Below are 12,463 nucleotides of genomic sequence, written 5' to 3' on the forward strand. Positions count from 1 at the left end.
ATTAATGGGTCATAATCAAAAATTTGTTAATGAAATAGAATAAAAAAACAAACAAAAGTGTCCTGCACACAATAAGTTCATGAAACTTCTATTTCTGATAAATACACATACACATTTATGTATATGGGAACTGAGTCACAACAACGTGTATTTCTTATTGTGGGTTATGGTCAAAAAAGCTGAAAGCCACTGAATTTGAAGCACTCTACGATGTCTTCTAAATCTGTACAATTCAAATTACATTAAAAGATTTAGTCTAAGGAACCGAGACACGGCATTAAAAAAGGGTGTAGAACTTAAGGATACTCAAAAAACAACCAGCAAAATCACTTTTTCTTAATAAAAATGTCACTATTAAACTATATCCTTAGAACTATAGAATCACAAAGCTTTTAGAGTAGGAAAAAAGTTCAGAGATCATCTAAACCAAGTTTACCGCTTTAATACACAAAAGAAACTCAGGCCCAGAAATGAAAAAATGTCACTTCATTTATTCAGTAAGCATTTGCTAAGCACGTATTATGTACCAGGTTTTAGGAATGGGTTTGTGGATAAAGAGAAGATGTCTTCAAAGAGCTCAGAGTCTATACTGTATATATGCAAGTAAATATTTACATTAATTACTGAAATCAAGGTCATTTATAAAGAACAGAAATCAACTAACTCAATCTGGGCTGAGTGGCAGAGAACTGTTGTTTTTAAAGAGGTGGTACTTCTCAGCCTTAAACACAAGGAGTTAGCCAGGTAAAGGAGAAAGAAATAACATGTACAAAAGTACCATACTAATATACAATAAAGGAGGACACATTCAGGAAACTGCAAGTTGAGTTTGTATATCTGTAATATAGGACTCATACTGAGGAGGAGCCACAGCAGAATACCTAGAATTTATCTGACATTTAATCTTCAAACCACTATGTGAGGTAGGCACTATTAATATCCCCATTCTGTAGATGACAAAACTGAAGCACAAAAGGTGAAGTGATCTGCTTAAGGTTAAGTTGTGAAGCGAGGATGTAAAAGCAAGAAAGTCTAACTCCAGAGCCTATACTCTTATCCTTTATACCAAGAGGTTAGAGAAAACAGGCAGGATCTAAATGAAAAAGGACCTTGTATGCCCTTCTAAGACTTCAGATTTTATGTTAAAGGTGACTCACAGTCCATGAAAGGTTTTAAGCAGGAGTGATATATTCAGACTTATTTTTTAATGAGGTCAGTCTGGTAGGTATGTGGTTGGATTGGAAGAGGAATTAGTGGCAGGGAACTTAGCTAGTCATAGCTAGAAAGATACTACAATAATTCAGGTAAGAGAAATGATAGATGAGCTGTACAGCGGCAGTGCTGGCACCAGAACCCAAGTCTACTGACCACCACAACCGCTTAAGAACCTCCCATTTTCCCTCTTAAGTCACCATACTAATAGCTTAAGAAATTCAACCTCAGGAACAACAGCACATTCCCTTTAGGCCCCTTTATTAAACAAAGCGTAACCACTAGATGTGTTGCGTATATGAAAGTGACTAACAGAACAGCTGGAGAATGACGGAAAGTCAATTGCTATCTGCAGTTTTCTCACCTTCTTGACTTCTCCTTCTCCTTCCTCTATATATTATTCCTGGAACTTTCATGTTCAATAGTCAATTTTAAATCAATGTTCTGTCTAGACATGACTATTATAACCAACCTAACAATTAAATACACCACAGAGGAAGTCTAATGTGGTCCCAGCTGTGGCAATAAATATACTCTCTGGTCTGGTCAAATTTTGGCTTAAACAGAGGTGATGAATGAATAATAATAAGAGATAGACTTTTTGAAAGCAGCAAGAGTTAAAGAAAAACAGAATATTAAAAAGGGATATGAATCAGAGCAATGTAAAGTTCAAGCCATTTGTTTCCAGGAGAGTAACACCAGTCCCAAATGTGTGTGGTATTCCAGAAACCAACAAATGAAAGAACAGTAGAAAAGACTATCTGGTCAATTCTCAAGCATTCTAAATTCAGTCCCTTTAGATATAAACCAAGGGTGAGCCCTCCTGAGCCACCCTTGAGACTAAGGAACAAGTGGGTTCCACAAGCAAGCAGCCTACAGTATAGGGAGGAAAGTACAGAAGGGACAGAGAAGATAAAGAAGAGAGGAAAGTAGAAAGGGAATCATAATGAAAGGGAATGGAAGAAATGATGAGTTACAGAATATGGAATAAAACTGAGGAGTGCTAGTGACCTCAATATCAAATGTTGCCAACCTTACCTAACTTACTGAGGGGCACCATGATAGTGGCAACATTAGAGAGCATGAAAAGACAAATTTAAATCACAGATTTATGAGACAACAACGATGAGAAATAAGAATAATGACAAAACTAAAAAAGCAACAAAATAGTTTTAGAATCTAAAGAGACAATTTAAAGATTATTAAAATCTCATTTGGTTTAGTTATGCTTTTACTTCTCATGAAACAATGAGTCTGATGGACACAAAAGGTGAAAATGTCAGTTAGTACCAGAGATATGTCTGGGGAGATGTGTTACAAAGAAAGTATGAGACTTACTTGTATACTTTTCTGTGGGAGCAACTTCAGAATTTTTCCTTTCTATTGGTTAGTGCTACTTATTTTAAGTATTTCACTGTAATTCTTATCCTGGCTGGCTGGGTAACTTCCTTAAAACCAGAGTTCAAAACAAGGTAAACACTTTTTAATTATGGTCAAATTTTAACCCCAAAAAGGACAAGGGTCTGCAATAGATCACAGAATATTACTTAGCAGTATAGCCTAAATGAGTCTAATGGTAACCAAAACCCAGATAATGATTCTCAAAAAAATTATGTAATTAAGAAATTACTTTAAAAGTTTCTTAAAATTAAAGTTTGCTAGGTAAAGGAAATACTTAAAAAAAAAAAAAACCTCAAGGTGTAAATTCAGTTTTTCCATTCAGGTAAAATATAATAGTGAAAATATTTCTTCCACACAAAACTTACGAAACTTTCAGATACCATATTAATCTCTCTCTCTCCCTCTCCCGCCCTCCTTCTTCTCCCTCCTTCCCTCCCCCCACCACACACACCTGCTGCCACCACATCACTCACAGTAATTTCAATAAGGATAAAAGGAAATATTCTTAAAGATGATTATTATTGCAAAGAAACTACTGAATCAAAACAAATATAATTAAACTTGATACCTTGACCAATCATTTATCATATCCATGAATAGGCAGTCTTCATAAGTACTCCATTATAACAAGTGACTGGAGAAAGTTTATTCAAAACAGTCAGCAAAATATTTTTATTAAAGCATAATAGGATGAAATAATGTGTATACCTATAGCCTATTTTTCTAATCATTCTAATTTTACAAGATAATGAAAACTCTCAATACAAGGTCAGCTGGAGATCATCAATACCATGTACCTGTAAAATTTAGATGATTAACTGTGTGAGGGGGAGCAGAGACCTTTTACTAACACACTAATGCTTTTTAAAATTAAGAGTTTAGAATAGGGTTTCTCAACCTGAACACTATTGACATTCTGAGCCAGATAATTCTTTGTTGTGGAAGGCTGTCCTGTGCATTATAGGATGATTAGCCAGCATCCCATCCTCTATCCACTAGATACCAGTAGCACACCCTCCCCTCCTCCCATGCAATTGTGACAACTGAATACATCTCTAAATGGCCCCTGGGGGAGAGCTGCAGGGCTGGGGAGCAAAAGTCACCCAAGCTTGAGAACTACTGTCTTATCATAAACAGAAAAAAATGAATTGAGGGAGAGGGTGTTGTTTTGTTTTTCTTCTGGTCTTAATGTTCCAAGATATTATATTTGAATTTGATCACGGACTATATTTGAGAGATTCTGCCTTTGAAAACAAAGCATGTAATATCTATCACTTGTTAGTCAAAGTTCAGAAGAGTCCCAGAAGATTCACTGTATTGCCAATGACCCCTCAACCACACATACACACACATCCGTGCACACATACACACACAGTACTGCCTAGCTGAACTGAAGAAAATGCACAAAATTACTGTATTTCCATTTCTTATTTCATCAAATATATGGACCAGACTGTTCCAGTTCCCACAGAAACCAAGAGAATTCTCAACTTATCCAATACAACTCAAATACCACAATAACTGCATCACTCTAGATATGATAAACCTAAGTCCTAGAGCAAATATTAAACTCATCCTCACATTTTAACAAATTTGGAGGATGATACAAACTAACCATAATGCTTTAAAAACAACTAAGAAGTAGATTGGTGTTTTGAAACAGAACCTGAGGAAGGATAAGAGTAATGAAAAAATTCAAAATCAAAGGGAATGTGAAGGCATTTCAGCATGAGGGAAAAACTCAAAAATGTTTCCCCCAGAATGAGAGGAGTGAATTATACACTTAGCCATATCCCAGAGGAATAGTCTACATAATCAGTCTCCAGTATACATACCATGGGATGGAAAATGAAAAATCAAAGTCCACAAAATACTAAAGAAAACAGTAAACATCCATCCTAAACATCTGAAATAAAACTGCTCTTTACTACTGTTCTTCACCTGATTTTTAAAAAAATCAAATATCCATAAACAAAAAAAATTACAACTTCAGAAATTTTTTAATTCTCATAAAAATAGCCATTCTCATGCTTCCAGCAGGTCAGATTACATATTACATAGAAAAATGAATTCGGGAAAAAAACCATAAAAAATTCTTTTTTAGAGTGCATTTGATGCATAACAAAAGCCCTTCAAAAAAATCAGATACTTTAATAAAAATCTTCATGTATAAATATGGATGAAAGTCTTTAAGATTTATTTCAATTATCTTCAACAGAATTATATTTTAGTTCAACTAGGATTATTTTTTAAAAAAACTATGCAATGATACTTAGTTTAATGTAAGTGCAATATCTATGTGCTCTCCAGCAACAAAATTACTTTATTTCAAAATCTTAGCTATTAACCTCCTGACTCAGTGAAAACAATCCTACAAGAAACTAACGCTCAATTCTTTTTATTCCCAAGCCAAGTAGAGGAAGCTGTAAGATTTGTAGCGACAGCCTTCTTTTCCAGAAGTAATACCTTGAGACTGCTCAAGAATAGCCTCCTTCACCAATTAGTGTGACTCAGGTGGGTCTGGGAGGGAATAATGTCCACAATTCCTTGGTCAGTGGCCATGATGCCCCTCCTCCTCAAGGGCAGAAGATCAGAAAAAGGGATGAGAACAAGAGGAGTTCACCAACCAGAACATATAGGGCCAGAGGAGGAAGAGTACTACAGGAAAAATTAAAACTACATGGTTAAGTTATGTCACAAAAGCAAGAGGTTTAATGTTATCCAGTATTCATTCATTTCAGAGACACCATTGTTTATCTTCCTCCCCAAACCGTGCACAGAAAGAACTGTCAGCCTGCCTTAAGCATGTTCTTTCTTCCATTTAAACAGACATGATTCTGTTGGTTAATCTCTGGCAATGATCGCCATTTCACAACACATTCAGCCCACCCGGAACTGATCAATACCACTACAGACATAAGACTAGACTTTATCCATTTATTAACCACAAGGAAATGTACCATTCAGCAAAATTCTATACATTACAAAAGATTCTATTAAAAAGGGGGGCAGGGAGGATGGGTGGACACGGACACACACACACACAAATACACACACCACAGAGGTACACAAAGAAAAGACTACCACCCTCTAATTTCCCTGTGGCAAACGAGATAAAGACATGGCCACAAACCTGTCAATTCGTTGTCCCCCTATAATTCTATCTCACAACCCAGTAACTGAATATTGAATTTTATGACAAATAGATCCACTGCCACTTTAAAATTGTTTCTTCTATCAAACTAACTCTCCTCTTAGGTACATTTGCACACCTCTGAGCTAGATGCTGTATTCATTTACAGAATTTCAAATACAAAAGACTAGTTTTCCAACCACTGGTTGCAACCACAGAACGTTCTCACAAAATCAAAATTTCAAATATAAATGGGCCAGATTATTCTTCCAACCCTGGAAGACTACAGTGTATTTGACAGTGTGAACAATTTCAAATGGGCTGTTCTAAACCGAAAACAATGCTTCAATACAACGCGTTTAAAATAAGTATTCCGTAGGTAAGCAAAATCTCTGCCAGAAAAGAGCATATAAATGGTGGTTGAAAGCCAGCACATTTACCAACACACAGCGGCATACCTCTTCTGCACTGGGTTATTGCTAATACTCCAACAACAACAACTACAACTATTTTTAACACTGCTGGACACTGAAGTTGAAGAAAACGTGAGGGGAGACCCAGATGAAATTGCTGATATAATGCATTGTTTCTCACGGTCAAAATTAAGTAGCAGCTGACTTGATGTCTGTTGTGATAGTCAGTGAAGCACTAATTAAAAGACGTTAAAACACAAACAACAACAACAACAAAAAACCACCCTTATTTTGGAGGATGCCACACTAAAGGACATTTTGGAATACGCCTTTCGGGTCTCAAACCTTTGCATAAATTGTCACTTGTGGTATTTGCGGCTTAATTGCAACCCAACCAGCGCTGTCATCCAGTGTTACGGCCACAAACCATGACTTTCTCACTTCCACAACAACAGAGCAGTCACTCTTACCAACCTAACTCAAAACGAGGAAAATTCATGGAGATTTCCATATCATAATCAGCCCTGGGGGGCGGCCGCCGAGGGGCTCGGGGTGGGGGTAAACCTCCCTAGGCTCCACTGAAGCTCGTCGACCCAACAACAACCGCAGCCGCCAGCAGCGGCAGCGGCAGCAGCCCCGCCGCGCCGCGCTCCATGCACCTACCTGAAGAACAAGAGATAAGAAAGACGGCAAACGCCAACTTTGCAGCAGCTCCCATTTTCCCGAGGCGCCGGGGAAGCCGTAGGAAGTTCTCGCTAGATATCCAGTTCCCTGGGTCTTCCTCGGAAACAAACCTCCTGGTGTAAAATCAACCGTCATAAAACATATTCGGAAGCCCCGACCAAAAAAGCGTTCACGGGGTCAAAAAAAGAGGAAAAAAAATGAAAAATAAAAACAGCGAGCACAACAATTAAAAAAAAATGCACCACGGGGGAAAAACCGCCACACACAAGCACAACACAAAACCAAACAACGAAAAGCCAACAACAACAAAAGCGGGTTTAAATCACTGTCAAAATCACTGTCAGCTCCGCTCGCCTCTCGGGTCTCTCGGAACAAAACGCCAGGCTGAGGCGACGAAGAGGCGGCGGCTGCGGCGTCCGCTGCCGCCCGGACAGTCCGGGAACCGAGCTGGGTCCGACGTCCGGACCGACCTTCAGCCCGGACACCCAAAGTCCCCCGGACCACTGGCGGTTGAGCTCGCGGCGGTGGCGGCCGAGGCGGCGGCGGCGCGGGGAAGGAGAGGCGGGCGGCGACGGCAGTGCAGGCGGCGGCCAAGTTCTGGTCCAGGCTCTGGCTCCGGCTCCGTGCTCCGGGCTCGGCCGCGTTTTCGGTTCCCTGGCCTCCGCCGGCCCCGCCCCCTAAACTTCCGGTTCCGGCCCGAAGCTGGAAGCCAGGCACCGTGGAGGAACGCTCCGCAGCGGCGGCGGCTGCGGCGGTGGCAGCGGCGGCCGGGTGCAGCGCGCGTGCCGGGCCGGGAGCGCGAGGAGATTGTCGGGGAAGCAAGGCGGGAGCGGGGGAGGGGTGAGAGAGCGAGGGCGGGGCCGGCAGGAGGGCGAGGAGGCGGGGCGGGCGGAGGCTAGATACCGCGAGGCCTCGTGGTTCGGCCTGCTTGGCCTGCTGGGCGGTGGGGCTCCAGTGGGTGGCAAGTAAATGCTGTTGGGGTCTCGAGTGTCTGGTTTCCTAACCGTGCTCCACTGGCCTCTCTGCGGAGCGCACGCCCGAATGGTCACGGGGAGCCCAAGAGGAACAGGACCCCGGGGCGGGGCGGGTGATTGGTGACTCCTCCGTGGGGGGGGCGTCTGCGGCGCCCTGTCTTTCCTCTGGGGGGACGCCTCGTCCGCTCTGAAATCCCGGGCGCCGGGAAGCCGGGGGTGGGAGTCGGTCCTCCGCGCCTGCCGAGCTGCAGGAGCTGGTGTTTGTACCCCCAGTCCTAGCGGTGTGTCCCACCCCTGTGGCTTCTGCTTTAAGCGTTTTGTCTTTCGGCTAAAAGAGAAAAGAAAGGGGGAAAAATAACCCGCGGAGGATGGGCTGTCCACCCGTGCAGGATTTCCACAGCAATTATCATGATGTGCAATATGAATCCATTCCCACCTTCCCTTTTGTACACAAAGCATTGTGTTGAGAATTGTTCTGCATGTAATAGGTTCTCAAATATTTAAAACGCGCTGAAGAGGAAACCTGCAGATTTCGATCGACATATCTGATGATCAGACAAGTGTTTATTTTTTCAAATTTTAGTTCTTTTAGGGCTAATTTTTACCCCTTAATCCAAGTTGATTGCTTAAAAGATGCTGCTAGGCATGGAATGGGATCCAAAATGTAAAAGTAGGATCTCTGCCTCAGGGAGCTCACAGTATTTGCTGTACTCGAGTTGACTACAGAATACAAACTGAAGAGAGTATTAAAGGTACTAGCTTTGTTATTTACCACACTTCAGCGAGCTCCGTGAAGATGGGAGTCTTAACGTCTTCTTCCCCGTTTTATGCCAGCCCTAAGAGTGTCTAGCCTGATATGATAGGTGCTTAATAAATAACTGTATAAGTGACTAGGGGATAAACTGCCTGTTTCTTAAATACAATATTCTCACATGTAATCTACAAGTTTTGGGGTTTTATTAATAAAAAATAAAACATCTGGACTATATGGCTAATTCATGTTTTGCTTATGGTTTACTGATTCCCACATTTTCCCACAAAGCCAAGCCTTCTCCCTTGTACTTACAGTGTCTTATTTTTCTCTTCCTGTAAATTACTGTGTATTTCTATTAAGTTCATCCTGTAATTATCTGGCCATTTCTACAGCTTGTCAAGGTTATTAGTAATCATTGTGGCTCTTTAAGCTCTCACCAAGATTTCCAGTTCCCAAGTCGTGGTGCTCAGAATTTGAATGATACTGTGCAACAGTTAAGTCCCTAGTTGGTCTTCAAGGTGTCTAAATGTAATCTCATATTATGTAGTTCTCTGGACTTTATGAGCTGGTCAAGGAATAAATATAAATCTTCCATTCCCTAACATTTCTGGAGTAGAAGAGTGTATTTTATTTAGTTCATTCAGGAATTTGATGTTAGTTATGCCCTGAATCAGGCCCCACTGTTGTCTTATCTCTGCATCGCTTCAATCTTTCTTGAATTGTGAAACCAGAGCAAGTGGAATAACTGGAATAACCAGCAATAGGACTAAAACTTGAAAATATATTCCTTATCTTACCATCCAAATTTCCAGTATAAGAACGGAAGAGAAGATGAAAAATATTTTTCTGTAATATGAAAGAAGAGCAACAAGTCAAAGTCTTCACTAGACTATTCTCTAATAGTTAAAATAACTCTATGGTAAAAGTTATTAACATCCAGTAACAGTAACTATCCATTTTGTTCCTGAATCTGTGTTCACTCCCGCCCTCTGCATTTTTTAAAAATTCAAAAATATTTACTGTATATAAAATAGATAACCAACAGACACCTACTGTGTAGTACAGGGAACTAAACTAAATACCTTGTAATAACCTGTGTGTGTGTGTGTGTGTGTGTGTGTGTGTGTGTGTGTGTGAGAATCACTTTGCTGTACACCTGAAACTAACACAACATTGTAAATCAACTATTTCAAAAAAATTTTTTAAAAACCTAGGTATAATAGAAGTATTATACTTAATGTTGATGATTCTAAAGACATGCCTATATTAATTAGATCAACAAACTAACAATATTGAATATTCCCCAGTTCACACGAACCAGAAACCCATTGTGGCTAGTTTCTTTCATTTTTAGAAATATTTAGTTTGTAAGTAGAAAAAAAGAATTCAAAAAAAATTTAACAGAATAAGACATAGAGTATGTGACTAATTCCCACTTGAATTCCAAAGTTTAAAAAAAAGATAGAGGTGGCTGCAGCTAACCCTACTGCCCCTCTTTCCTTCCTATTTTCTATAATCACTTTTTCTTATCTACGAATCCAACACCTCCCTAACACAATGCAAGCGGTACAAACTGGATTTAGGAAGGAAGGAAAGGAAAGGAAAAGGAAACATGAAAGGAATTCTGGTCTGCCTGAGCATTAGACAGTTATGTGTTAAACAGCTTTAGCTAACATCACTCAGTCCCCAAACCTGATACCTAGCCTTGTAGCCACTCCAATGCCAGAATTTCTTTTTAACATTTTTTAAAAATAACTTTATTTTCGGCTGCATTGGGTCTGTTGCTGTGCGTGGGCTTTCTCTAGTTGCCGCGAGGGGTCTACTCTTCACTGCGGTGTGCAAGCTTCTCAATGCAGTGGCTTCTCGTTGCAGAGCATGGGCTCTAGGCGCGCGGGCTTCAGTAGCTGTGGCACGTGGCTCAGTAGTTGTGGCTTGCGGGCTCTAGAGTGCAGGCTCAGTAGTTATGGTGCACAGGCTCGGTTGCTCCACGGCATGTGGGATCTTCCCGGACCAGGGATTGAACCCGTGTCCCCTGCATTGGCAGGAGGATTCTTAACTACTGTGCACAAGGGAAGTCCTTTTTTTTTTTTTTTTTTTTTTATTTGGCTGTGTCGGGCCTTAGTTGCGGAACACGGACTTCTCTCTAGTTGTGGCACTCAGGCTCTAGAGCACACAGGCTCAGTAGTTGCGGCTCATGGGCTTAGTTGCCACACAGTATGTGGGATCTTAGTTTCCCGACCAGGGATCGAACCCGCATCCCCTACATTGGAAGTCGGATTCTTAACCACTGTGCCACCAGGGAAGTCCCAATGCCAGAATTTCAAGTCCAGAGTCTTGACAAAAGTTCAATTGAACTTCCAGTTATTACCAGCTGGAAGACTCTTGAGAAGCCAATTTACTCTAGAGATTCAAGTGTGTGTTGGCTGGATGAGGAAACAGAAGTAAATGAGTATCATAGACTGCTTCCAGAACAAAAGTTGATTTCTTCCTATGCTTGAAATTCACATGGCTCAAAAATGTATAGATTAAGTTTAAATCTTCAGCTCCAAGGTAGGGCTGGAATTGAACTGGGCTGGAATTGACCTTGCCTTTGAGATTGGATAGTATGCCATATATCATGAGGAAATTCACCTTAAGGTATTCACCTGTCTTTGGATATACCAACAGCCACAAATAAGCAAGACATGCCAAATCTCTCTTCCTTCATCTTCAGAAAGGTGACAAAATCCCTTTGGAGTATGAGGGATGTTGAATTCCTCTTAGATGAAGGATTTTAAAGTATTTCTGCTGCTTTCAGCTACTGTAAAAATCTACTCCTATGTTCAGATAACATGGACATTCCTGAAGTGGCACAAGTAAAGGATTTCTTATATACCTAAGCTGTAAGGCATAATATAAGGGGAAGAAATTTAGTAACTTGGTAAGTCAAAGAAGGCAGATAATAATCAGCATATCTTCCATGAATATCCTTCGCACCCTAAATGCTCAAGGTGGGAAGAAAACTCCCTATATCCTAGCTTTTGGTACTGTTATAAGGATGTGGGAATGGCTAAGGGATAAAACATTAAGGCAGAATATTTTAGGTCAGGAAAGTGAGTTAGAAGAGTTAAGAGAAACTAGCTGTGATGGAAATAATGTATCCAGCACTTTGATTACAAGGCTATACCAACACAGCTAGTAATAAAATCTCAACAACCAATTGGTTTTTCTGTAACATCCCAAGGGTAACATTTGACTTTTTCTCCTGCTAGCAACTTGTTCAAAATCCAGTAAGTATGTGGGAAATAGAACAGGCTTAATTCAGGGAAGGTTTTTTGTTTTTTCGTTTTTTTGCCCATCCTCCAATTTTTACTCATGACCACAGGGACTTAGTTTTCTATCTTATTTCTAATAGTTTTCTAACTATTTTATTTCTAAATTTTATAACTTTTATAAATGCTACAACTATTTTATTGCTTGGTATTCTAACTATCTTATTTCTGATAGTTTTCAACTATTCTTTCTATGGCAAAGAATAGTTGAGACTTTGAGATACCCTACCTAACCCAATGCCAATGACTTAAGACATTCAAGTTGGAGTAAACCAAAACTGCTCAAAGTGCAGTTCTCAAACTAGTGTTAACCTCAAACTGTTTGTTACTGATCTTCAATGAGACTAGTACAGACATTGACAACAACTGTTTAATTTTTGTGGAAACTTGACAGAATAATTTTACTACAATTGAAGGTAATAATAAAAATAAGTGAGCTTATATTTTGTTTTTATTTACAGTTCATGTTTTTAGTAATTCAGTGTTATTGTATTTTACAAAAGTCTCATAGATTGGAAATTTGCCAAATACAGTTTGAGAGGCATTGAAGTAGAGAATAGGCTATATATCCAACACTCTTT

At 40.0% G+C, this 12,463-nt stretch overlaps 1 protein-coding gene and 1 pseudogene across 3 annotated transcripts in view; both read right to left on the bottom strand.

The window, feature by feature from the left end:
* Positions 1-7,499, bottom strand: part of ACVR2A (activin A receptor type 2A) — an 88,862-nt gene extending 81,363 nt beyond the window's left edge. The window contains exons 1-2 of one of the 3 annotated variants that reach the window (XM_007454553.1): positions 7,314-7,499; positions 6,823-6,956 (exon numbers count right to left, since the gene is read on the bottom strand). In XM_007454553.1, the coding sequence (XP_007454615.1) occupies positions 6,823-6,877 (55 nt within the window). In that variant the 5' untranslated portion in view covers positions 6,878-6,956; positions 7,314-7,499. Of the gene's footprint in view, positions 1-6,822 lie in introns of all 3 variants that reach the window. The other 2 variants (XM_007454554.1, XM_007454552.1) reach the window with 2 other exon arrangements.
* Positions 7,500-7,842: 343 nt separating this feature from the next.
* The window catches only part of LOC103080940 (60S ribosomal protein L26 pseudogene), a 26,134-nt pseudogene continuing 21,513 nt past the window's right edge, over positions 7,843-12,463 (bottom strand).

The sequence above is a fragment of the Lipotes vexillifer genome, unplaced genomic scaffold, assembly GCF_000442215.2.
Source record: "Lipotes vexillifer unplaced genomic scaffold, Lipotes_vexillifer_v1.1 scaffold335, whole genome shotgun sequence".
Taxonomy (NCBI): Eukaryota; Metazoa; Chordata; class Mammalia; order Artiodactyla; family Lipotidae; genus Lipotes; species Lipotes vexillifer.